This window comes from Vipera ursinii, assembly GCF_947247035.1.
Source record: "Vipera ursinii genome assembly, chromosome: Z".
NCBI classification, from domain to species: domain Eukaryota; kingdom Metazoa; phylum Chordata; class Lepidosauria; order Squamata; family Viperidae; genus Vipera; species Vipera ursinii.
Genome location: NC_139517.1, coordinates 104,569,967 through 104,594,831, shown reverse-complemented (window position 1 = coordinate 104,594,831; position 24,865 = coordinate 104,569,967). Strand labels below are relative to the sequence as shown.

Below are 24,865 nucleotides of genomic sequence, written 5' to 3'. Positions count from 1 at the left end.
AAGACCTGAGATATAACATTTGGAAGTTTGTCACAAAAATATAATTTGGGATACAGCTGTTGAACATACCAAATTAAAAAGCATATCTCTAGCAGAAGTTATGAAAGCCTCTCCCACCCAACATTGGTGATTTGCCAATTGCCTTACAATACTATGTGAATACCACCCTTGGAACATGTGAAATGTAACTGGTTAGAACAGTAGGAATGTCAGCAAGAGAGTAATGTTCACTTGATTAAGCTATGTGAGTGGAAAATATCACAGCAACTATTGTTTGATTTTCAGTCTGTTTTGGACATAATGTGATTAAAACGTAGTCATGGCTGATGACTGCAGACATATGAGTCAAATATTTGCTGTTACAGTGAACTGATTAACATGTATCGTTGTTTTTAAAATAAAACTTTCATTTTACTGGTTGTAGTACTAACAACAACAACAACTTTATTGTCACTTTGAATGTACACCAAACGGCATACATCAAAATTAAATTTCGTTGCATACAGCTCCGATATACAATCCTTGTTCATGGCCAGTTCAGGTTTCTGATCATCCATTTTAGTGTCTAGGGAACAAATGATGGCAAACAGGACCGATGGAAACAGAGCTCCATGTGGATTAGCCCTCAAATTAGCTTATATTCATGCACGACAATCTTGCCTCCTTTCCTTTTTCTGATCCTGTCTCTTCCACCTTTTCCTTAAAGGGGTCTTGCTCCTTTTCGCCCCTGGAGCATGCTTCCACCGCCTCCAACTCCTCTAAAAGCCTCTCTCCCTTCCTCTGGGCCTGCCACCAGCCTCATCCAGTTCCTTTGCTCCATAAGCCCCAGGACCTCTGCTCCTCGGCCTCCTTTGGAAACAGCTCTGATTTGCAATAAAATCTGTCATTGTGCCAGCAGTCAGTCCTTGCTGCTGGCAGAACAATTTCAGACAGCACCAATGACTTTTAACGGTCTCACCAACAGTTCCGGAAAAGCTAAAAACTTACCATACCAGCAAAGATTATCGGTCGTACGTTACTTTAGTTCCACCACGTTGCTCAAACTCATTAAAACCTTCCTGATCATGTGGCCTGTATCCCTTATATCCTTTCAAAAACTTTTCACCTTTGAGAGCCAATGCAGCTGCAGCCAATCCAGGCGCCGCCATCTTAGAACTCCAATATTGTAACTCCAATATAATATTCATAAGTATAGTAGTGTCAGACAATTGGCAAATCACCAATTGCTAATTATTTATAATTTATTATTAATAATTGCCAATTATTAGTTGTTCTTTAACCACTGAGCTTGTTAGCTAGAAAACTGACAACATGGATTTGAGCTTCTATTACTTGCCCAAGCTCCTGCCCACATAACAGTTAAAAAGCATGTAAATGCAAGTAGATGAATAGGTACCATTTTGGTGGGAAGATAACAGTGTTCTGTGTGCCTTCGGTGCATAGCCATGTTAGCCACATGACCACGGAAAATGTCTTCAGACAGCTCTGGCTCTCTTGGTCATGAAATGGAGATGCACACCACACCCTCATGTTGGACATGACTAGATATGGAAACCTTTACCTTTTAATCTTATTGGAGACCAAAATTATGTTGCTACTTGCTTCATAGTCCAGTTGAGGTAATACACCCTAGTAGAGCATAAGAGGAGAGTACATGTAACTCAGGGTTGAACGATGGAGTTCCAGGTGCTGTCTGAGCTTGATTATTATTTTTTGCAAAAGTTTCTTTATCAATCTAGGTAACATCTTCAATGTACTAAAGTTGTTACCTAGTTGGATAATGAAACATTTGCAAAAAACAGCCAAGTTCAGAAAGCATCAAAGACTTCATGCTAGTAGAACATTCATCACATATGACTGCCACCTCACTCATGGCAGCTTCACAGCAATTGTTTCTTGCAGTTTAAGCAGCAAATCCTTCCTATCAGTAGGAAAGAAATAATAGATTGAGAAGTAGCTAGGGGATTATCTTAATCTTAATTGATTTTCAAAGAATTGTGATTCCCAACGTCTATTTTTTTCTGTTCATTTTAATCTCTTTTCAACATTTTTTATAAATATTATACATTCATTAATAAGAATTGTTTGCCTAAATCTCATTTCCATGTACTGTGTGAGTAGCCTAATTCATTTAATATATGCACACCTATTAATATATATTATTAGTTAATATATATGGATGAGCTTGGGCTGAAATGGGTCAATTTGCTATGGTCAACTTGTCGTGGGACAACTCTCCACAGAACAATTCAAAAATACAAAAGTTAAATTAATTTCAATGGAACTGTAGCCAATAATAATAAAGTCAATCCAGAAATACAATAGTTACAATAATTTCAATGAAAACTTGTCACCATGAATGACAGCAATTGAATGAAGTGATTAATACACCATTGAATTGATCCACAGTGAATTGTCCCATGGTGAGTTGGCTGTGGTGGTTTGTTCTCGATCCAGCATGGTCCAACCACTCTCTTTCAACTCACTGGGGTTTTGGATATCTTCACCATCTTGACTTATTTGTAAAAATAATAAAGGTGAGATATAAATAAATAAATGATAAATATTATATGCAGACTCAACATACAAGTTTTTATTTAAGGACATGAGATACTGCCTCTTTTGGATGAGTGAATGCAGATTGGAAATTCAGTATGAGGACAGAAAACAGACGCATTACAAAAGAAGACATTCGGTAGCCACTTTGAAAGGAAACACATCTTGAAATATTCTTAAGAAACCTTTTAAGAGGAGTTTATCTCTGAGAAAATAACTTTATAACAATAGACTTCTGATACATGGCATGAGTATGAATTCAATACCCATCCTATCAACTAATACAACCATTAGTTGGTGACAATATGAATAGAATTCAAAAGTGTTTCTTATCCTAGATATGCCACCCTGGTATAAAATACAGTTCACAAGGAAAAGGGGAGAAAGAAAAGCATTTCCCATTAAAAGCATTCAGTACACAAGGAGCTGGATAAAAAAACATGAACAAAAAGACAACTGTACAAAGGAAAGGAAAGGCAATCATATATAACTGCATACTTCATGCAAAAGAATGGAGGACTAGTTGATATAATTGAAGGGAAAGTGAAAAATATGTTTATTTTATAAACTTAAAAGAATTGAGAAATGAAATCAGATACATCTACAGTAAGATTAGTTAAAAGTCTGGGTTATGGGGTTGAACAAGAGAATGGCGAGATGTGTGACAATTGTAGCCAACATTTAAATGTATTACAGATATTCTTTGACTTATAACCATTCATTTAGCAACCATTTGAAGTTTCAACATCACCAAAAAAGTAACTGGGGCAGCATCCTCACAGTCATGTAATCAAAATTCGAGCATTTAGCAACTGTCATGTACTTATAATGGTTGCAGTATCCCAAGGTGATATGATCATCAATTGTGACCTTCCCAGCTAAGTTGGCTTTTGACAAGCAAAGTCAATGAGGAGAACCTTATTTGCTTCACAACTATGGCAAAAAATAACATAAAATTGGGTGAGACCCAGGTAACATTCTCCTTGCTTTAACATTGGAAATTCTGGTCCCAATTGTGATCGTAAGTCAAGGACTACCTGTATAGCAGAAAATCATTATTCAGCACAAGTGAAGCATACATAACTATTTCTTACACCTTTCAATACACTGAAGAATGAAAAACAAAAGCACCAAATAAATTGCAAGTTAATGAACAGTTACTAACAATGCTTATTTGAACCAAGTGTTTCCAAATGTTGAAAATGCATGAATATTTTTAATGTACCAAAATGTGTGCAATATTCCTGTCATGGAAATACTTTGTTTTTGTGCGATGACTGGCTTTAACTGTCTGAAAAATATTTAATTGCATAAGCTGATCTGTGTCTTTTTAGCAATGCTTATTAAAATAAAGCACAGCCACATGACCAACAGATTTTTCACTGAATTATCCCACTGATCAGCTTCAAGGTTACTAATAATACATTCTGAAAAGTCAAATGTACAGTCTCATCTGAAAAGCCAGTTGGAAATTATTTGATTTCAATTTTTCTGCTGTTTCCATTTTTTTTTTTTTAAAAAAACCCCACATACATTTTCAGTAGTATTGGCAGTGCATGTGAAAATGCCTCTTGGGGAATTTCAAATGTATGAATAGATTCTTTCTGTATGAAAAGAGTAAGTCAGGATAGATTTATTTAGAAGGCTATTGAAAATATGTAAAAGTGTAAGAAAAAATATGCATACAGCCATTTGTATTAAAGACACACATTAAAGGAACTCGAATGTTTTGCAAATCCAAAGATACCATATAGGATGACAACAATTAAGCCTTCACATTTGTAACGGAGTCTGTGAAATTCAATTATGAACAACTGTGGTTTTGAAAACAGTAGCTTGACTCCATTTTCAAAACCGGCCTGAGAGTTCCATTTTTCTCAGAAACGGCAGTAATAAATACTGCAATTCCAAGCCCAGCAGCCAAAATTGCAGAAAGGGACTATGACTAGAGATTTTCTGTTCCTCTGTAAAAATGACTTAAAGAATAAAATGTCAGGAGCTCAGCATCACATAGAAAATCTTCAAAATTTCCAATGTGTATTATAGTCAATCTAAGATGAAAATGATGAGTTACTGTAAAAGATTAGGAAACTTGGACAAAAGGCATTTTATTCTTAATAAAGAATAAACGCAACTGTCAGGCTGAAGGAAAAAGAAAAGCTACATCAGAAATTTCATCTTTTTAAATGCCTTAGTAACAAACGTGAGTCTAACTTTTCTATGTTCCAGGGTTTCTCAACTTGAACTTTTAAAATGTATGGACTTAAAATTCCCAAAATTCTCCATTCAGAATGGTGGGGAATTCTGGGAGTTGAAGTCCATGTATCTTAAAGTTGCCATGTTTGAAAATCACCCTCTATTCAATTATCAGTCTATTCTTTGACTGTGGCTGATTTACACATAGTTATGTGAAATCTGTTTTCAGCTTATCATGATAAGTGAATTCAACCTGCTTTATTTAGTGTTATGTGTGACTCAGCACTAAATCTTAGTCCTATAAAACAAGTAACAATCCAATCTCTGTGTTTCTGGGAACTGGGAATAGCAAAATCATTAAAACATAGGGATATGGTTTAAATGATTTATTGGAAAAGCAGTTTCCAGAATAAAATATTTTTGTTCTTAAATTATGTCCAGAAATTCACTCCAAGTACTGTATGTGTTGAGAATTGAAAATGGTATTATTTAATGGGATGTACAAAATGATAAAAAACACCTTATAATAGTCATTTGTTTAATGAATGACATCCCCAGTTTAATGACAGCATAAATTAAAACCAAATATTTATATCCAAAAGCACCTGGAGCAATTCCAAGTTAGACCAGATAGAATTAACAGCATGAAGAAGATATGTGTAATAAGTGTTAAAACATTGAAGAAAATAAAGACATAGTCATTAACAAACTTCTTTTCATATTGCTCTTCTCTGTACTAATTCAGAAATCTGTTTCAAACAGCTGCCAGTATATTTTGTGTGAAACAGATGAAATGGTTAAAAGAAGACACAAGCAGTTATTGCAAGATACAGTTGATTCCTCTTGAAATCTTTACATACAAGTATGACCGAAGGCTTTTCGTGGTACTTTATCTTAAAAGATTTTTACAACGTGAGATAAACAGAGCACCTTTCATCATCTTATTGTAGAAACAAATTTCAATTAAACATAATATCTGAGCAGTGAAAACAATTTTTAAATGTAGTTTTAATAAGCTTTTCCTTAAAATCTTAGGCTACTGCTAAGCTTGTAAGCCGCCCTGAGTCTTCGGAGAAGGGCGGGATATAAATGGAATTTTAAAAAAAATCATATAAGGATTTGTCCCAAAGAGTTAAAACCATCACTTAGATTTAGCCAGTAACTGCCCCTATAGGTTTTATAGTCCAGATGCTGTGTAGCAAAATTCCCTAATCCCATGAGCCCCAAATGGAAATGTCTCCTCCCCGCCATTTTTATAGCTCATAGAGTTCTGCAGAACACACTTCTGAATGCTGGGAAAGATTGAGGGCAATAGAAGAAGGGGACGACAGAGAATGAGGTGGCTGGATGGAGTCACTGAAGCAGTAGGTGTGAGCTTAAATGGACTCCAGAAGATGGTAGAGGACAGGAAGGCCTGGAGGAACATTGTCCATAGGGTTGCGATGGGTTGGACACGACTTCGCAACTAACAACAACAACAACAACAACATCCCCCTGATAATAAATAGGCAAAATATTATCAACTACACTTTCTTTTATATATACTCTTACTATCCATTCTGTATCATTATTCACTACTGAATTTTTTTTTTAAATGCAACTTTTGGATGTCAAAAAATTGCTTACTTCTGCTTTGAACATCCCTGGAGTCAGATTTCAGGTTGATCTAAAATTATAAGCATTATTTCTTCCAGTACCTATTTTATTCAAATTAGAATGACAAGAATTCAAAAAGTTAGATAGCTTACATCATGTTATTTTGGAGGGGAAAGTTAGATTTTTATTTCCTATCAGCAATTCTCCCATTAGCAGATTTTTAAAATCTATTTGACCAAATAACATTTTTTCCCTACAAAATATAAATTCTAAGACTTCATGAACACCTGGAGCTAATTGTTAGGGCAGTGTTTCACAAATAATTGTGAAAAATAAATTTTGAAACATATGGAAATGGCAGCTTGTTTTGCAACTCTTTAAAATGTATACCTGGTCCTAGCATGGAACCATATGTGGTATTATCTGCAACAAGATCTGGGGAAAGATATGGCTGTTTTAAAAGAATTGGAGACAGCTGTGGCAGTCACACTCCCATGTGCTCCAAGATATTTATCTGGAATTGAAACCAAAATTTTACCCAGTCCTTGTTTGTTTCTTTGAATGCTCCTCTGCAATTTTAACCTCTGTTCTGGTCTTTAACCAGAAGGGTTGAAATAATTAAAAAACACTAAACATCATCATGCTAAACCAAAATTTGACAGAGTTTACCATGGTTTTTCCTAGCATAACTAGTGGATGTAATATTTTCATACATTTTTGTATCCAATTTTTTTATACAAAAATGCTTTTTTGACAGTCAGTTAAAATTACTTGTGTGCTTAAATGTTCCTTTTTAAAATTATTCTGGAATTTACTAGGTTTGGATTGCAGAGATATTACATTTATTTGCTTGTTAGCTACTTCCAGTTATGAATTATTTTATATTTAAGACTAATTTCTATTATGTATTTCTATTTCTATTTTGTTTATTTCTAATTTCTATTATTTATTTATACTGTTGTAATTATTACAGGGTGATGCTTTTAAAAATCATGCATATTCAATGCAAATAATTCTAATGAATGTTAAGTTTAAGATTGGTTAAAAAACTCTAAGCGTGAAACAAAAAAAATTATGAATGCAATGTTATTAACAAAGAAAAGAAAACCATTTTCATTACTTAGGGGCCTTTTTAAGCAGCATCTTATAACACAGAAAGAGGCTGTCACAAGCATCCAGCTACTTCCAAATGCCACTCAGTAGGTGAAAACATCTGGCCAGGTTCAAAAGCTAAGTAAGCTTATGCCTTGTTAGCATGTGGGAGTATAATCACCAAGAAAAACAGCAAGGTTGTAGCCCAGCTTCGGGAGATAAAAACATCCTGAGAAAGCCAATGTCAAGCTGTTTCCATAGTATTGCCAAGAAAACAACATACTTTTGTTCCAGGTTGTCACTATTAGTTGACCTTGACTCAAAGCTGCCTTTACCATCAAGGACAGGTAAAAAGATTTTGTGAGCACAATCACTACTTGCATTTCCTATGGAAGCTTAGCCAAATAGGCTAGTGCAATAATATTAATTTAGTAATCAAGCATGATTTAAAATGATGAATGGGAATTTCATCTTACTCAACCTCTGCTGAGATATGTGACCAAAAGCATATTAAACAGCTTGAAAAATAAGACTAAAATTTCATATAGGCCCTTGGGAGCGCATATGTTACGAAATATCATGATCTATATTGATTTTATTTTGTCCCATAATTTCCAGGTTGGACTTGGTAACATGAAGGATATGATTGTTACTCTGAAAAAGCACCACGATTACAAAGTTTGTTTTAATCGTCCTTTTCTACAATCACTTCACCATGAAGCACTTTTCTCCTTTGACGAAGCATGTGAAAATACAATTGTGGAAACACTAAAAAAGCAAAAAACAAAACAAGTTAGACTATGTTGAAAATAAAATGTGCAATCAAACTGCAGTGCATTGAATAGGTACAATATGAAATTGAATCCTGGATTAGTAAATTGGTTAGAATGATCCCTATCTGAAAGTCCAAGAATTGCTTTTAGCTTGTGTTTTAATCTTTGATAAGACTTTTATTACTATTTCAAAATACTAATTTTTAATTAATATATTCATTAATAATTTAATGAATAGCACTGGATAGTGTTTTACTAGATAGTGATTTCAGTATCTCACTTTGGGAACTTCCTGATCTAAATTAAGACATACTGGGAAGGAATTATAAGTTTTGCAACACCTGAAATATTCCATGGTCCCATCTGGTGCAGTTTTGCCTATTCCAGTATACAGCAGCTCTTCATGATCTCTGGCTCATTACAATTTTTTCCAGGCTATTCAAAATCCTTTTAATTCTAGATATCATATCTAAGAAGTTGTAATGCATGACAGAATTCATTTAAGCTCCATGTTTTATTTATTAAACTATAATTCATCTCAAATGACTATAACATTCATAGCATTCTTAAAAAGTTAGCACTATACAACAAAAATGATTGTGTGTGTGTGTATGTTAAGTATTTGTCAAGTCTTTTTGAACACCTTGCTAGTTAAATCTTCTTTCTTGCTTCAGTCTAGCCCAAGGCTATCCACAGGCTATAATCACAACTTACGACAGTTCATTATTTGTGTAAATTATTCAAATTGCTAATAAAGAATTTGGGAGGCTGATATGGCCATTTCGAACTTATTTTGTTCTCATCAATCAGTCATACCCTTTATCTGAGATGAATATATATATTCATTGAAACTTACATGGTATATATGAGGCCATGATGATCAGCAGAAAATAGTAGTAGTCAAAAGACACATTATATTTGTTGGGAAGCCTCACAGAAAACATGCCTGATCTCTTCACATAGGGTAATGCTGCATAAATCGTTAGAAGTTCACCAACAACTCCTACTGGATATAAGATGATGAAAAAATTGTACCTGGAAGAAACAACAGATAAATTACTTGCCTTCTGCTTAGCCGTAACACAACCAGTAAGGAAAAGACCAACTGCAAGTCTATCTGTACTTAACTGAAATAGGTTCCATTTAGGATAGTTTGTCATGTGAAAAATATATTTCTATCCAGCATACTGTAGTGTTCTTAACATTGCTTTAAAATATGTATATGTTCTGGTGGGCAAGTCAATAGCTGAATATCTTTTTCAGGGGTCCATATTATTTTGAAGGCTTGCATGAAAACCTGTTCACAGGAATGTCAGTGGGGAGGGATCTTGCAACTATCAACTAAAGTTCCATCCTTGCATTTGAGGAACTGTCTAATCACAATGGGATTAACCTGCCTCACTCATTCCAGTGGAAAGGACCTACTTGGGTTCCCATCAGCCAAAGGATTTTAGCTAGTGGAGTCCAGAAGAAGTGTCATTTCTACTGTAGTTCCCATAATCTGGAATATTCTCCTATTAGACATGAGATCCGGTCCCACACTCCTCACCTTCTGGAAAAGCCTAGAAATGTGGCTCTGCCACATGGTCTGTGGTAACGATAGTGCCTTGCTATATTGGGAGCAGCTGATGAGACAGGGAAGATTCTTTCCACCAAGCTTCCCATCCTGTTGATTTTTTATTTAAAACTTTTTATTCTATTTTAATTGTTTTTTGCACTTAACTTTAATTATATTGTAGGTTGCCCAGTGTCACTGTATTATTGAGATGGACAGCCTAGGAATCCAATAAACCAACCAACCAACCAACCAACCAACCAACCAACCAACCAGCCAACTAATACGGATGCTCATAAAAAGGTATGACTTCAATCACACAGCTAAGGCTGTCATTCCCACTTATGGACACCGCTGCCGGTTAGGACGCTGAGCTTGTTGATCAGAAGGTTGGCAGTTTGGCGGGTCGAATCCCGAGTGCCGTGTAACAGAGTGAGCACCTGTTATTCGTCCCAGCTTCTGCCAACCTAGCAGTTCGAAAGCACGTAAAAATGCAAGTAGAAAAATAGGGACCACTACGGTGGGAAGGTAACAGTGTTTCATGCGCCTTTGGCATCTAGTCATGCCGGCCACATGACCACGGAGACGTCCTCAGACAAGTGCTGGCTCTTAGGCTTTGAAACGGAGATGAGCACCGGCCCCTAGAGTCGGAAACGACTAGCATGCATGTGTGGGAAAACCTTTACCTTTACCTTAAAGAAAAGGCAAAGATAAAAGTTTTCCCCTGTCTAGTTGTGCCTGACTCTAGGGGGCAGGGACCATCTCCATTTCTTACCCGATGAAGGCAGGGTTATCTGAAGCCATTTCCATGGTTATGTGGCCAGCATCAATGTATAAAACTGTGTTACCTTCCCACCGAAGGGCATACTGTAATATAATGTACTGGCTTTCTATTCAGGCTTTATAAATTCAGCAGATCAATAAGGGTTCTGCTGAATCTTTATAACAGGTAGAAAACCAATATTTTAAAGATTAATATTCATAATCTAAAATGTTCCAAAATGTTATTGTTGCTATCTTTTTTTCCTTATTTGCTTATAAATATTTTTGTTAATTTATTCATTTTTCCTTCTTCATCTTGTTTTCCTATAAGAACCTGAGGCCTTAGATTATAATGACACTTACAAATTAAGTGTGAGGTTATGCTCTAATAGTTTAGAATGGCATTAAAAATGCTAGGCTGAATGTTTTAAAAATGAAATATGGAACAGCAGTCAAGCAATTCCCACAGCTATTTCATAGGCAACTATTGATGTTATATGGATAAAAGCTTACAACTGAAGGAATAGCATCTTGGGAAATGCTAGGATGATTTTTTTTAAAAAAAATGAAAGACTGGCTGCTTTGAAAAGCACTGTCTTATTTACTTGTTGTCAAGTCACTCACTGAAAACCTTCAAAAGGATCTGAAAATATTTGAAGAGTTTTCATGCTAGATACAGCATGCAAATGTAGTCTTCATAAAATAAAATCTCTCTTCAATTCATGCTGGGAAAAGGAAGGAGACAGTTAGAAAAACTGCACAAAGGGCATTCAGTGAAGAAAATAGTTTTTAAAACAGCAGCAGCAGAACCTGAAAACTTCATAAGATTTAATAAACTTAGATAATATATAGGTCAACTGGAATGAATGAATGGGATTCAACACGAGGCTCAAGAATACCCTGAAGGAGAAACTAATTAATGCAACTGTAACTATAATAACTGCAAATCAATAAAGTTTAAGTGAAAACCATGCCTATGCAAAGTTTTTTTTAATTACAGAACCAAAATTTGAGAATTTAAACCACAAAGTCTTTTGAATTTTGAACACTCGCTTTAGAAAAGGTTGTGGGAAAGTTCAGTTTAGAACTATCATTTTCATTTCGCAAAAGAATGGCTGCCAACTAATTGTCATATGGATTTTTGCAATTCTATTTTAGAATATTGTTGTCTTTGTTCTATGATATTCAGACAACTTGCAGAATTTCTCTTTTACACTCAGAAGAGTTCAGTACCATGATTTGAGAGTTTGTAAGACTATAATTGTCACTGTGCATTTTCTTAAGTTTCAAATGATTTGAACTAATTTGCTGACTTTTTTTAAATAAACTGTTGCTATTGTATGTGCTATCTTCTTCTGAAAAATAATATGAAAATTGTTTTAGCTTTTACATGTATGCAATCCTATAAATTATATTTAGAAATTAAATTCTGTACACTCACAAGGAACTTTCCAGCTAAACTATTTATTTTTACAACAAAGGATATTTGTGTGTGTGTGGGGGGGAAATCAGCAAAGTGATAGGCTCTTCTTCCTTTTAGCTCCATTGAAATGTTTGAAAATTTAAATTGCTAATTTACTGGCATTCTTTAATTTGCATTGTTAATAATTTTTTGCTAGTTACTGCACATTTAAGTAGTATTGTAATGATGTACAGCACTATTAACATTTAACTGAGCAGAGCTTGAAGGAAAATTATCACCTTGCTAAAGAGACCCAAGTTCAAATCTCTATTCAGCTTGGAAGCTCTTAATGAAATTCAATTATTTTTATAGTTCAAATAAAAACTAGATCTACCTTGAGAAGAAAAAAATGCCCCAAATGTTAATTGTGTAGGCCTTTGCAAAATATACTATTATGAATCTCCAAAGTGAAAAACACTTACATTGGACAGTCAGAAAAAGCAACATATTATAATTACATGATTTCCAGAGCCTCAGTTTCAATCCATATACTCTGTGAAAACCAACATGACTGCAAGAACTAGCTACTGAAGGAGAAATTACCGGGGAGTAAAGTTCATGTTGGATATGAATAGAATATCTGAAATTTAAGTTCGCCAATAAATTGCTTTCTAATTTTTTAGATATGATGTGCCTTTCCAGAAACCGTACCTTCCATATTTCTATTACTTTACCTTCTTTTACATTTCATTCCAGCAAAATACTGCCCCAAAATCGCAGAATAGAAAGTCTCTAACAAATTCTATAAGAAGTAACATCTAGCATTGCAATATGCAAAAATGAAGGACACTTTAAATGGTACACTGACTAGCTAATAAGGTGCTGACCTAAAAACCAGGAGAGTGGAGTTCTTGTCCCCAGTTAGAGATGAAAGCAGTTGGGTGACCTTGGGCAGTTACCCTCTCTCAGCCTAACCTACCTCACAGGGTTGTTGTTGTAAAGAAAAGAGGATGAGATATTTATAAAAATTATAAATGCAGAATAAAAACCTAATAAGCAAATTAAAATAAATTCAATTTTCAATTTTCAAAAGACACACACAAGCATGCCTGAGAAATATTAAGGCCATTAGCAAAGGGAAAGTTAATGAAAAGTTACAGAATTCTGCCTTTAAAATATATTCAGTTCTAAGAACTTACAGTGTGCTTAAAGCACATCAAATCACTTTATACACATACATGGAAAACTCTCAAAGCAAATTTCTTCCTTGATGATTAGGCATGCATGAAAAGCATGCCCAGAACAATAAGAAACTAAACTGCAAGGCATTCTCCACCTGGCCCATTTTATGAAGTATGGCAAATGGTTGAGCATGTTGAATGTGTAGAAGGAATATCGAGTAATCTCAGTCATAGTCCATACAACCAGAAAAAGAATAACACTCTCCTCATTCTGGATCTGTGGAAGTATAAAGAGCCAACATTTTCTTGAATCCTAGAATTGCAACAGACTCTCAGATAATTCACCAAAGCCAATATTATCTAGGACGAATAGAGATGCTGTCTATATTTTAGTCTAAGTGAGTAGGTTGCTATTAAATTGAAAAAGATGTAGAAGCAAAGAACTGATACATAATGTAATATTCTTATTTTTAAACTAACCATTCTCTTTTTATTTCTAACATCCCGTTTTAAGATTATGTCTATATTATTTCTATTTGGTCTCATAAACACAACTATCACCCTTCCCCAACCAGGTGCTCTGCAGATATAAGGGAATTACAACACTCAGAACCTCCAGTCAAAAATGCCTAACCTAAATGGAGAATTCTGAATACTGAAATCCTACACATCTGAGGAGGAGTAGCTTAAAGAATGCCACTATACATAGTTTCTCAGAAGTAACTTCTTTAGAATTCCATCATAATTACATGTAGGGGTGCAAGTGACACTATTCGGATAACTGGCAAAAATATTTTTTTACAGAAGTTGTATTGGCTCTGATTTTGAAGGATTTCTTTGGCAGAACACCCTTGAACAAAAAAGGATAAAACAAACATTAAAAATTATTGCACATGCTTTTCAAAATAAAATGTTAACACTGCTGCAATGAACAACTTTTTTATTGTTCTTTGGCAGATGGGGAAAAGCCCAGTCATTTCACTGTCTCAATAGCTTATATTGATCTAGCCATTCTTTTATGACACTTGCATCTATGGAGGATTAAATTAATTCCCAGATTTACAAAATAAGATCTATTGATTAGTTTCTGAAATCATTATAGACAAGTAATTTTCCTTTCATTAAAATAGGAAGAATTTTGTAATAGATCTTCTTGCTCAAAGGCTAACACACATTCCAACGGCATCTGAGAAATAAAGATTCAAAATTGTTTTTAAGAGAAAAGAGAACTTTGGCTATTTCCACTACAATAATACAAAGACTGTGTATTAGTTTTAAGAATAACAATTTTTTCCTTAATAAATGCATTCATTTTTTTCTCTAGAAGTATTTAAGTAAAAGCAATTTTTTTTGTTTAACTTCTGTACAAACATTGTTATACTTGCACTTACACTATGGTTTCTGGGAGTGGGGGAGGCTAAATGGAAATTGATTATGGCCTAAAGAAGGGATAAGATAGAAATCAAATCGCTTTTAAACTTTTTTTTCTAAAATGAAGAAACAACAATATGCCACAATACTGTGAAACTCTTCATATTAAGGTAGAAACCTTTATTATATAAAAAATAATTTAAGTATTTTGCAGTTATTTATCAAAGCTAAACTCATCTCTGGATGTAAAATATAAGTAATCTTATGCTTATTATGCAATATTAACATTTTAGAAAACACATTACTTAACCTTTTTCTCTTTATCTTTAGTTATCTAAATCACCAGGGTTAAAATAATTCTAGTCAACCCTGTATAAATACCTTGTACCCATACGTAAATTACTACATGTTTTATAATAATACACTAAAGTAATATTTTTAATTTGTGTATCCTGACTTATTGCTATAGAAAAGCAAGTGTGTGATTACTACACATTTAGATTTTCAAAGCAATTGCTCTTTTGAAGCCTGAATTCTTGTTTTATCTGGCATAGTATAATTTAATTTTATGCATTATAAATCAGAAAGCTTCATAACCTTTTTGTTGTTGCTAATAACATTATCATCCTACAGTCATCTTTAAACTTTTTTCCCCTGTCTGGACAGTCTTTTACAAATAGTCCTTGACTTATAGCCATTTGTTTAGTTACCATCTGAAATTACTACTATAGCACTGAAAAAAGTGACTTATGACTAGTCTTCATACATATATCAATGTTACAACATCTCCATGGTCACGTGATCAAAATTTGGACAGTTGGCAACTGGCCTATAACAGTTGCACAGTCCCGGAGTTATGTGATCACCGTTTGTGAGCTTCCCAGCCAGCTTCCAATAAGCAAAGCCAATGGCGGAAGCCAGATTTGCATAATGAATCACTTAACAACTGCAATGATTTACTTAATAACTGTGGCAAAAAAGTCATAAAATGGGACAAAACTCACTTAACAACTGCCTTGCTTAGGAATGGAAGATTTGGGCTCAGTTATAATTTGAAGTCAAGGACTATCTGTACTATTCCCTATTCCTTCAAATTGGCTCTAGTATTCTAATGGAATCAATGTGTTTTACATTTTTTCTTTCTGGGAAACATAAACCTAGCCTGATCAATATCTTAGAAACTGTGGGATATCTTCCATTGCTGCTGAAAAAAGTATTTATATATAAACCATGGTTATATGAGGCAATTATCTAGTCTAATGAAAAATAAACTTTCAAGTAGCATAGGAACAGAAAAACCGTAAGAGTTTTAATCAGGGGGAAGAGGCCAGTCCTACTTACTTTCCCACATAAGGAAATCACTAACTGCCATCTGCTGGTGAGAGATCCAACTGTTTCAAAGTGCATAGGGGTATACAAAAACAAACCAGCTTTATGTGAGCAAAAGTCTAAAATCTAAGGTCCATTCACACAGTAATCACTAACAATTTACTAATAATTCCTAAATGCAAAAACTGATCCAACAGGTTGTAAAATAGCAGAAAACACTTTTTTTACCTTATTATAATAGAATCTGCACCCCATCCAACCAAAGTGATATAAGGCAATCATAAATATAGTTAACCGGACTTTTTCTCAGTTTGTGCAGTAAGAAATGATCTCCCAGTGAATGGATTTATGACTGTCATTTCCATGTCCACCTAAAGAGAACTTCTTCAACTGAGAATTACAATCTTGATCCAATACATTTACTGACTGGATTAATAACTATACCATGAACTGATAATCCTCTGTAGCAGTATCAGAACAGAAGCTACAAACTCTTAGAGTAAATGCAATTGAAATCAATGGGACACTGAGGGACTAGGCTCCATTCTTCTGTTTACTTTTATTTTTCAGCAAGTCAAAAGCATAGAAATACTATTTAAGGCAGACATGTCAAACACAAGACCCGGGGGCCAGATCCGGCCCGCAAAGTGGTTTCATGTGGCCCGCAAAGCCATCCTGGAAACAGTGAGGGAATGGCCCCCACTACCTTGGCCCTGGCCCAGAGACCCTCCTTCTGCCAGAGACCCTCAGAACTGTCCCACTCCTGCCCAGGCCGCCATAGGCACCCTTGATGCGTAGGCCATACGCACTCTAGCCACACCCACCCAGTAGGCCACGGCCACCCTGGCCATACCAACCCGGCCCCTTGAGGGCAACCGCAATGCTGTTGCGGCCCTCAATGAAATTGAGTTTGACAACCCTGATTTAAGGCATAGCAATTGCTCTTACTTAGAATATATATCCAAAAATTCAGCTGCATAAAAATACACATTTTTCCTCAAACCCAAAAATCCCTTTACCCAATTCCACTTTATAATACGCATTGCAAGAATGGGTACTTTTTCTTCATAATTTAAATATGGAATGACAAAGCATAAGAGTTGTATATCCAACTTCAGTCGTTTTTACAACCTCTTCACCCATATATAATTAGGGCCTTTTTCAGTTCACCTTTTGGGTCTGTGCATTTCAGTCTTTCTTAAGACCATTGACAATGGGTCTATGCTAACTTATGTTTTAAAAATTTCAATGTATCAGTAAATGTTTAACTGTTTCTGTGAAACCATGATATTGTGGACTGAACAATGTAATGTTCATTTTGACGCTTACCTGCTTTATACTATGTGTAACAAACCACACCATGAAGATTCTGGAACTCACTTGGACCCCCGTCACAAGCACAGAAGTGTGCACTACTCCTTAAAAAGAGAAATAGGTCACCGTTGTCTAATAAAGTAAGAGTGGGCTTAGTTAATTGAGGAACTGAAAAGAGACTCACCAGCTGCACAGTGGATTATCTGTAAAATTGAAAGGAGGGGAAGACAGAAGGAATTAGAACGTGAGTATTCAGAATTGGCCTATGGCTGGAAAATCATTTTTTTCAGAGAGGTTTTTCTTACACATACACATGGAAATAATTAATTTAATTTGTACATGGATCTTGTATTAAGAATGAATTTTAATATGGAAAATACAAGATATATAGTAACCATGGAGAAATTATCAGAGAAGTATGATAATTTGGGAGTAGGACTCTATTTGGGAGTAGGACTCTGGGAAGAAAGTGAACTGCTTACCTAATTTACTTTACAAATATTAATTAAAAACAGCAGTAATAATGAAAAATAAAAGTAATAATAGCAGGTTTTCCTTTTTCTTATCTCAACCAAAATGCATCCAATTTAGATTATACAGATTACTGGTTATGGCATCTTCCTTATGATTTGAAGTTAAATTACTCAAGTTAGGCAATTATAATGCAATACATATGGATTGGAAGAGGTGAGTTGTGATGTCCCCCAGTTATAAGTGGATAAAATAACATAAACTTACGTGTTGGCACAGGGCTTACTACCTGTGCTATTTGGTGTAAAATAGTGTCACTTATCTATAATTACTTTCTTTATTTCTCTCTCCCTCTCACTTTTTCATAGTTATGACTAACATGCATCCCCAACTCAGCCATGACATTTATTATTGTGTATGCATTTTCTCTATTAATATCCATTAATGCCCAAGGGGGGGGGGGAGAAGGCATGATTACGTTGAAAAAAATGAGCAAATAATTATATGGCATTAGAGTTCAATATCTAATTAACCAATCCTATGACCTGTAAAATTATGAAATCTAATATCTTGAAAAAAACATGAAAATAGCAAAATTGAAGAAATTATATGCCACAAGGTACATAAAATGGATGATGTTTCCAATATATCCCACTAATTCTCACCAAGGGCCATGCTGGTTGTATTGATAGGAGGAATTCCAAAGAATTTGGATGGGCATGTTTCTTATTCATATTTTAACATAAAATCTACCTGGGACAACTAGGAAATTGTGCAAACTGAGCTTCAAATGTAGCCTACAGAAGACTGATATATATATATATATGATTTCTCTAGCACCTAAAATGAAAGTGGCTTTAAAGGATTATAGTTAGGATTAGGATTCTCTGTTTTGAAGAACTCAGTTTATTTAGTACATTTTTATTCTGCTTTATCTCGCAAGATAACATTTGAGGATATCCCCTAAGTTTATCTCCACAGCAGCAAATCAATGAAGGAATTTGAGCTGAAAGTTTAGTTTAGTTTAGTTTAGTTTAGTTTAGTTTATTAAATTTTTATACCGCCCTTCTCCCGAAGGACTCAGGGCGGTGAACAGGGCATATAATAAAAATACAAAAGTACAAAAGTTAAAAAAGAATTAAATTATTGCCCAAAATAAAACAGTAAGAATATACAAATATTAAAACCCTAAGTTAACTCCCCATCAGGCCAGGCCAGCTTGTTCGAATAAATGGGTCTTTAACCCGCGCCGGAAGGAGCGGAGATCTGGTGCCATCCGGAGCTCAACTGGCAGTTGATTCCACAGAGCCGGGGCGCCCACAGAGAAGGCCCTCCCCCTGGGGGCCACCAGCTGGCATTCTCTGACCGAAGGCACCCTGAGGAGGCCCTCTCTGTGGGAACGCACAGGGCGGAGGGGAGTCGACGCCGGCAGCAGGTGGTCCCTGAGGTATTCCGGACCCATGCCATGTAAGGACTTAAAAACCATCACTAAGATCTTGAACCTCACCCGGAAGACAGCTGGTAACCAATGCAGCTTGCGGAGCAAAGGTGTAACATGGGAGTACCGGGAAACTCCCAAGACAACTCTCGCGGCCGCATTCTGTACCAGTTGGAGCCTCCGAGTGGTCTTCAAGGGAAGCCCCATGTAGAGAGCATTGCAATAGTCAAGACGAGAGGTCACGAGCGCATGAGTGACCGTACACAGGGCATCCCGGTCTAGATAGGGCCGCAACTGACGCACCAGGCAAACCTGAGCGAAAGCCCCCCTAGTCACGGCTACTATATGATCTTCTAAGGTAAGCCGTGAATCTAGGAGGACTCCCAAGTTGCGAGCCCTATCCACGGGGGGTAAAGACTCACCCCCCATAGAAAGCGATGGAACATTTTGAATGTCCCGGGATGCCGGGATTGTTCCAGATACACCTAACGAATTCTATGGGTGAGTTGGGACTTAAGCTTGGGTTTCCATATTTCCTAACTATTACACACTAAGCATTAATGTTTGATGTTCTTTACTTCCTTCCAATCAGTGCATATCACTGGGCATTTATGATTACAAATTCAAATTCTCAGGATATCAGAGCATAGGAAGATTTTTCCCATATTACTGCAAATAAGTGTGAATGGATTGTCTGTGTGCACTCAATAGAGAACATATTAAGAATTTTTTTTAAAAAAAAATCAGACATTAAACTGCTACCGCTCAGAGACACATTGACAGGGAATGACATCATAATGGATAACAGCCAGCACAAAGAGAGATGGCTGGGTATCTGAAATAGCAGATCTTCCTGATCCTTCAGGGCTTGCTGAACATGTTTCAGAGGCATCACAAAATAAATAGTGATAGTTTTTGCTTAATGACCAGTCACTTAGCAATTGTTCAAAGTTAAGACAGACTTCCCAGAATTACTTATGACTTTTTTCCAAACAGCAGCTGACAGCTGCACCCACTGCTCAGTCACATGACCATGATTTTTGGTGTTTTTTGCTCGTTTCTGGCATTTGTTTCAGCAAAAAATAAGCAACCACCCCTTCTGGGGAAAACAGACTCATTTAATGACAGTGGCGTTCACTTCGCATTCATGATATTTACTTAATGACCACCACAAAAAATATTCTAACACTGAGCATGGTCACAACTTACAACAGTAATCCCAGGCACAATTACAGTCATTAGTTGAGAACTACTCATGAACTAATTTAGATTACATTGCAGTCACTTGAAGAGGTTCTAAATGAGCACACAGAGTATGAAATTTGCAACATTAAAGTCTGTAAGCTGAAGTGCTCTCATAGCATTTCCATGTGGGATGTCTATGAATTATAATAATTATATTTGATCTTGACATTTCATAAAATAACTATTACAGTTGCATATATTTTATCAGTGACAGGTGAGTACAGCTCTTATCTGAAAGAGCTAGTTCATTAAATACAGCTCTAGTAACTTGTAGGGCTCTTCGTTTTAAAAAAGGTCTGGAAACCATCATTTTAATTTCCCACAGAATCCCAAAGGGGCATTCTGGGAAAGTAACTAACAACTCTGGCTCCAACTCTTTTTTGTCACCATTGAACCCTTAATAAAGTGTCACAAAACAATTTGGAAAGGGCATCCTGAAAGCTACAGCTCAGAATAAATCCATAAATACCTTCTGATCTCACTAACAGCCCAACAGCCTCTGGCAACAATTAGTTTAGGCTGCTAACTACTTTTTGTCCAAATTTACATTCTCCTTTCAAATAAGATATATTTATTAAAAACTTACCTCAAGCAAAGCAAAAGTCTGGAAAAATTTAAGTGTCTTTTGAATGCTTTTATATAAGCCTTTGTATGTTCCTTTGTCCATATAGAACCGGGCCATGGCAATAGCCAGTACAAGCCACCTAAACAGAAAAAAACAATATCCTTATTGGAATAATGAATGGTTAAAGTATTTTCATGGTGTTCCATATCAGTTATGTATAAGTCATCATCTCTTAGACCAGGGGTGTCAAACTCAATTTCATTGAGGGCCGCATCAGCACTGCGGTTGCCCTCAGGGGGCCGGGTGGGTATGGCCAGGGTGGGCGTGGCCTACTGGGTGGGTGTGGCCAGCTCTACATCGCTCGCATCAAGGGTGCCTATGGGGGCCTGGGCAGGAGTGGGACAGATCTGAGGGTCTCTGGCAGAAGGAGGGTCTCTGGGCCAGGGCCAAGGCAGTGGAGGCCGTTCCCTCACTGTTTCCAGGATGGCTTTACATGAAACCACTTCGCGGGCCTGATCTGGCCCTCGGGCCTTGTGTTTGACATGTCTGTCTTAGACACTGTCATTCATCTGTGTTTCGTATTTATAAGTAAGTGAAAGTGTTTTTACACAGATACAAATTCTAAAGTACTGGAAAGAATGGAGAGCAAGTTTACTCTGCGGCAAGACAACAGTATTTCAGAGGATTCCTTTCTCTAATTTCAGCTATTATTCATGCTCCAACTGAATTTATTTTATTACACATTTTGTATCACTAATTTCTGGTAATTTACAGCTATGCAAAATCCATAAATCATGAACAAACTGAAACCCTGGTAACAAGAGTGTTTTTATGTTTTTCAACAGCTATACAGAACAGCTGAGTTTGAACTGCCCATTACAAAAATGTAACGGAGGCCACCACGCAAATTTCTGTAGCTAATCATTCCATTAAGATAAAGTGGTTCCTTACTAGATAGGTACATTAATATGCAGCAAATTAGGAGTTCGTTTTTTATTTCCTACACAGAGCATTCAATTATGATTCTGAAATCATAATGCAGCAAAAATACATAAACAAAAATTGATAGCCACAAGTCTCTTTAAAGCAATTTTCTGAGTTAAAGGGAGGACAGGAGGTGTAATTCAAGAGATGAAGCATACACTGCTCTCCCCAGCATGGGGAGAATAGAAGCTAAGTCCTACTTTAGATAGTGAAATAATCTTTGTGACTATTGTTATATAGTATAAGGAAGAAAATTTTGTCTGTTATCTCATTCCATACATTTCAAGCTCTGCCTGTTTTTTTTTAAAAAGCTTTCATAAACCTTAGTAAAAACTTAATACAAAAAAGTCCAATTTGGATTGGTTATGATTGACTATGTGCTATCAAGTAACAATTACACAGACTTCATAGCTAGACCATCTCCAGATAAATTTGATTGAGTAAACAAATAAATCTTAAGGCCCCTCTAGGTAGGTAATGAGGTCTGAAAGCTTTTAAAACATATCTTATTAACCAGGAATAGAAGTTCATCATAACATGTCCAGCTGAGGCATACGATTGTCAATTGCAATAAACTGAATCTGAAACCAAAGTGTTCATGTGGAATGTTAATGAATACACAAGACATTATATTATATATAACCTTCTAATAACTTGAGACACAGAATAAGATCCTACACCAAGTTATGGTTTGCTTTAACAACTGTTTGCTGAATAAGAACATCTGACTGCATACAAATAGTAAATATAAACAATGTATGCATAATAGAAAGACACATCTGTCAGTCTGTTTGGTCTAGTAGTGGTTAAGCACCAGGCCAGAAAGCAGAAGACCATAAATTCAAGTCCTGCCTTAGCCATGAAAGCCAGTCATGGACCACAGGGTGGCTGTTTTGGGGGAAATAGGAGGAAGAAGGTATGTTGGACATGTTCGCTGCTTTGAGTTATTTCTAAAAATAAGAAAAGCAAGATACAAATAAATAAAATGAATCAAGTCAGATTCCTAGTGAAATTTAGGGGTTAAAAATACACAAGTGGCTACATAGGAACAGAATTATAAATCACAAAGGCTAGATTCACTAATGTTTGAGATGGAATGTAGTAAGGGTTCCCATGAGGAAGTGGTTGAAGTCCAGAAGAGAAAGAGGCAACTTAGTCCAGATACTACAGTGTATATGTGAGAGGTAGAGAGTGAAGACAGCCCTTGCTAATAATAGAGGGATGTAGAATATACTGTAGCTGCATGTGAATCCTCAGGAGTCCTCAGTCTGATAAGAGTTTATCTCTATGTGTGAAACAATAAAGAGCATGGAAGAATTATGACCCCTGCCATTCTTGGTTTGGGGCTTGACATGTTTGAAGACATGAAGCATGCAAAAATAAAAATTTTGGGGGGGGCATGGGGTTCTTTTTCAATCTTTTTAATAATTTGAAATAATGAAAATAAAAGCAGAGTTGAAAACGGCAGCATGCCTACTCCTTGGGAAAACATTCTATTGTCATTTACATCCATTATGGAAGACCGAACATCTCTTAATTTAACATTCAGAAGGTATGTTCAGAAAGTACAAATCAGATCAGTAATGTAATGTATGCACTTAGCTTGTTATGGTTTATTCACTGTGTGTTGGGGGGTGGGAGCACAAAGGGAGGCTCAGCTAATCTCAATGTACACATAGTTGTACTTTGACAATAAAAAAGGTTCATTTCATTTCAATGATTAAACAAAACCATGGAGGTCAATAGAACCACTGTGCACGTTTCGTTTTAAACCCATCTAAAGCAATGCAACGGACTAAGCTGGAACCAAACAATATTACAAGTTTGTAACAATGTTAGAAGTTCTTCTTTAAGGAAGTTCCTACTAATCCTCTTGTCGCCCAGAAGGTTTGGGGTTAATGCTCCCTGATCTGGCTCGGGTTACCGCGGCCATCTGGCCGGGGCAGGTGCTGTCGAAGGAAGCCGGCTCAAGTCAGTGGGAGGGGACCGAGCGCCGACTGAACACGCTCTTCTCTTCGGCGGCCACCGCAATAAATTATGCCGAGGGAAGCAGTCTGCCCCATTCCACAACCCCCGGCCGGCATTCCGGGCTCGGGCTATACTTAACCTCTCCAGCGGGCTCGAGGGATGACGTGCTCGTCTTGCTGGAAGCCTGCACCGTATTAGGCAATGCAAGCAAGCCAGGGCTTATCCCCCAGTCGCCGCGCGCTGCCCCGCCAATGCCGCCCCTTTTTCCCCTCGCCACAGTGCCCAGCAGGTACAGCCCGGTCGGTGGTTCAGAGAGGAAGCCTTTCGTCCTGGGACGGGGAGGAGGAAAAGTTCCGTTTTCGCCCCACCGCCGGCTCCACCTGCAACACCAGGCTCACCCGGCCGTCATGGTGATGTTGTAGAAGATCAGCCAGGTTGTGGTCACGGCGTTGCGAGGCCGGAGCACCTTCTTGCCATTCTCCTTCTCTTCCATCGACCCGTTGCCGGCGCTGCCGTCCTCTTCGCTGGACGCCATGGTCTCTCTCCCCCGAGGCCGGGCGCAGTCAGGTCGAGGCACGCGCGGCCGCGAAAGGGGCGGAGGGGAGGAGCAGAGCAGGCGGGGCGGCCAGCTTATGCACTCGGGCAGCGACTTAGTGGGGGCGAGGGCGACTGTCTCCTCCCCCCCTTCCTTTGCTGCGCTCCACTCACACAACTTTGTGTTGTTTCATGACGGCAAAGGAGTTGTCACTTGCCCGCGGGGCTTTTGCTTGGGCGATTTTCAAGGGTAGCCAAATGAACATATTCTATCCCAGATACATTCGGACCTTCCCCCTCATTCTTCCTAAGTAGCTTACTCAATAATGGGAAATGCGCTCTCCAGGTGGGTTGCACTACATAAACTCTTGAGCTTTTCTACATCCTAAAGAATACCCGGTGGAAGTTGCAAGTTGTGGTTCAGCACACTTGGAAGGCTTCAGACTGGGGTTCTGCAAAGCAGTTGGCACATTTCAAAAAGTCACTGATTCTCCTTATTTAGAGAAATAAAAAATGGGTGCAGTAATTACTTG

The 24,865-nt window shown here is 36.9% G+C and overlaps 1 protein-coding gene across 5 annotated transcripts; it reads right to left on the bottom strand.

The window, feature by feature from the left end:
* Positions 1 to 2,095: 2,095 nt before the first annotated feature.
* On the bottom strand, positions 2,096 to 24,391 carry HACD1 (3-hydroxyacyl-CoA dehydratase 1). Of its 5 annotated transcripts, XR_014494103.1 has the most exons (9): positions 24,197 to 24,391; positions 20,868 to 20,985; positions 17,312 to 17,330; positions 17,143 to 17,231; positions 13,269 to 13,390; positions 9,070 to 9,248; positions 6,379 to 8,208; positions 4,090 to 4,160; positions 2,462 to 2,515 (listed from the first exon to the last, which is right to left on the bottom strand). XR_014494103.1 is itself a non-coding variant. In XM_083376391.1 (7 exons), exons 1-7 carry the CDS (start codon positions 24,331 to 24,333, stop codon positions 8,126 to 8,128), a joined length of 747 nt encoding a protein of 248 aa, XP_083232517.1. In that variant the 5' UTR covers positions 24,334 to 24,391; the 3' UTR covers positions 2,096 to 8,125. The 5 variants fall into 5 exon arrangements, 2 of the variants coding, with proteins under 2 accessions (XP_083232517.1, XP_083232518.1); XR_014494101.1 differs by lacking the exon at positions 4,090 to 4,160 and having other exon boundaries at positions 2,096 to 2,515; XR_014494102.1 differs by having other exon boundaries at positions 2,411 to 2,510; positions 4,090 to 8,208.
* Between the last annotated feature and the right edge of the window lie 474 nt (positions 24,392 to 24,865).

What these genes read in the sequence shown, in the direction of transcription:
- HACD1 (XM_083376391.1), bottom strand. Translation starts at nt 24,333, where the DNA reads ATGGCGTCCAGCGAAGAGGACGGCAGCGCCGGCAACGGGTCGATGGAA. An exon ending in TTACACATAGTATAAAGCAG is followed by an intron (nt 13,391 to 17,142) that starts GTAAGCGTCAAA and finishes ATACTTCCACAG; the next exon opens with ATCCAGAATGAGGAGAGTGT. An exon ending in TACTTCATAAAATGGGCCAG is followed by an intron (nt 9,249 to 13,268) that starts GTGGAGAATGCC and finishes TGTTTCTTCCAG; the next exon opens with GTACAATTTTTTCATCATCT.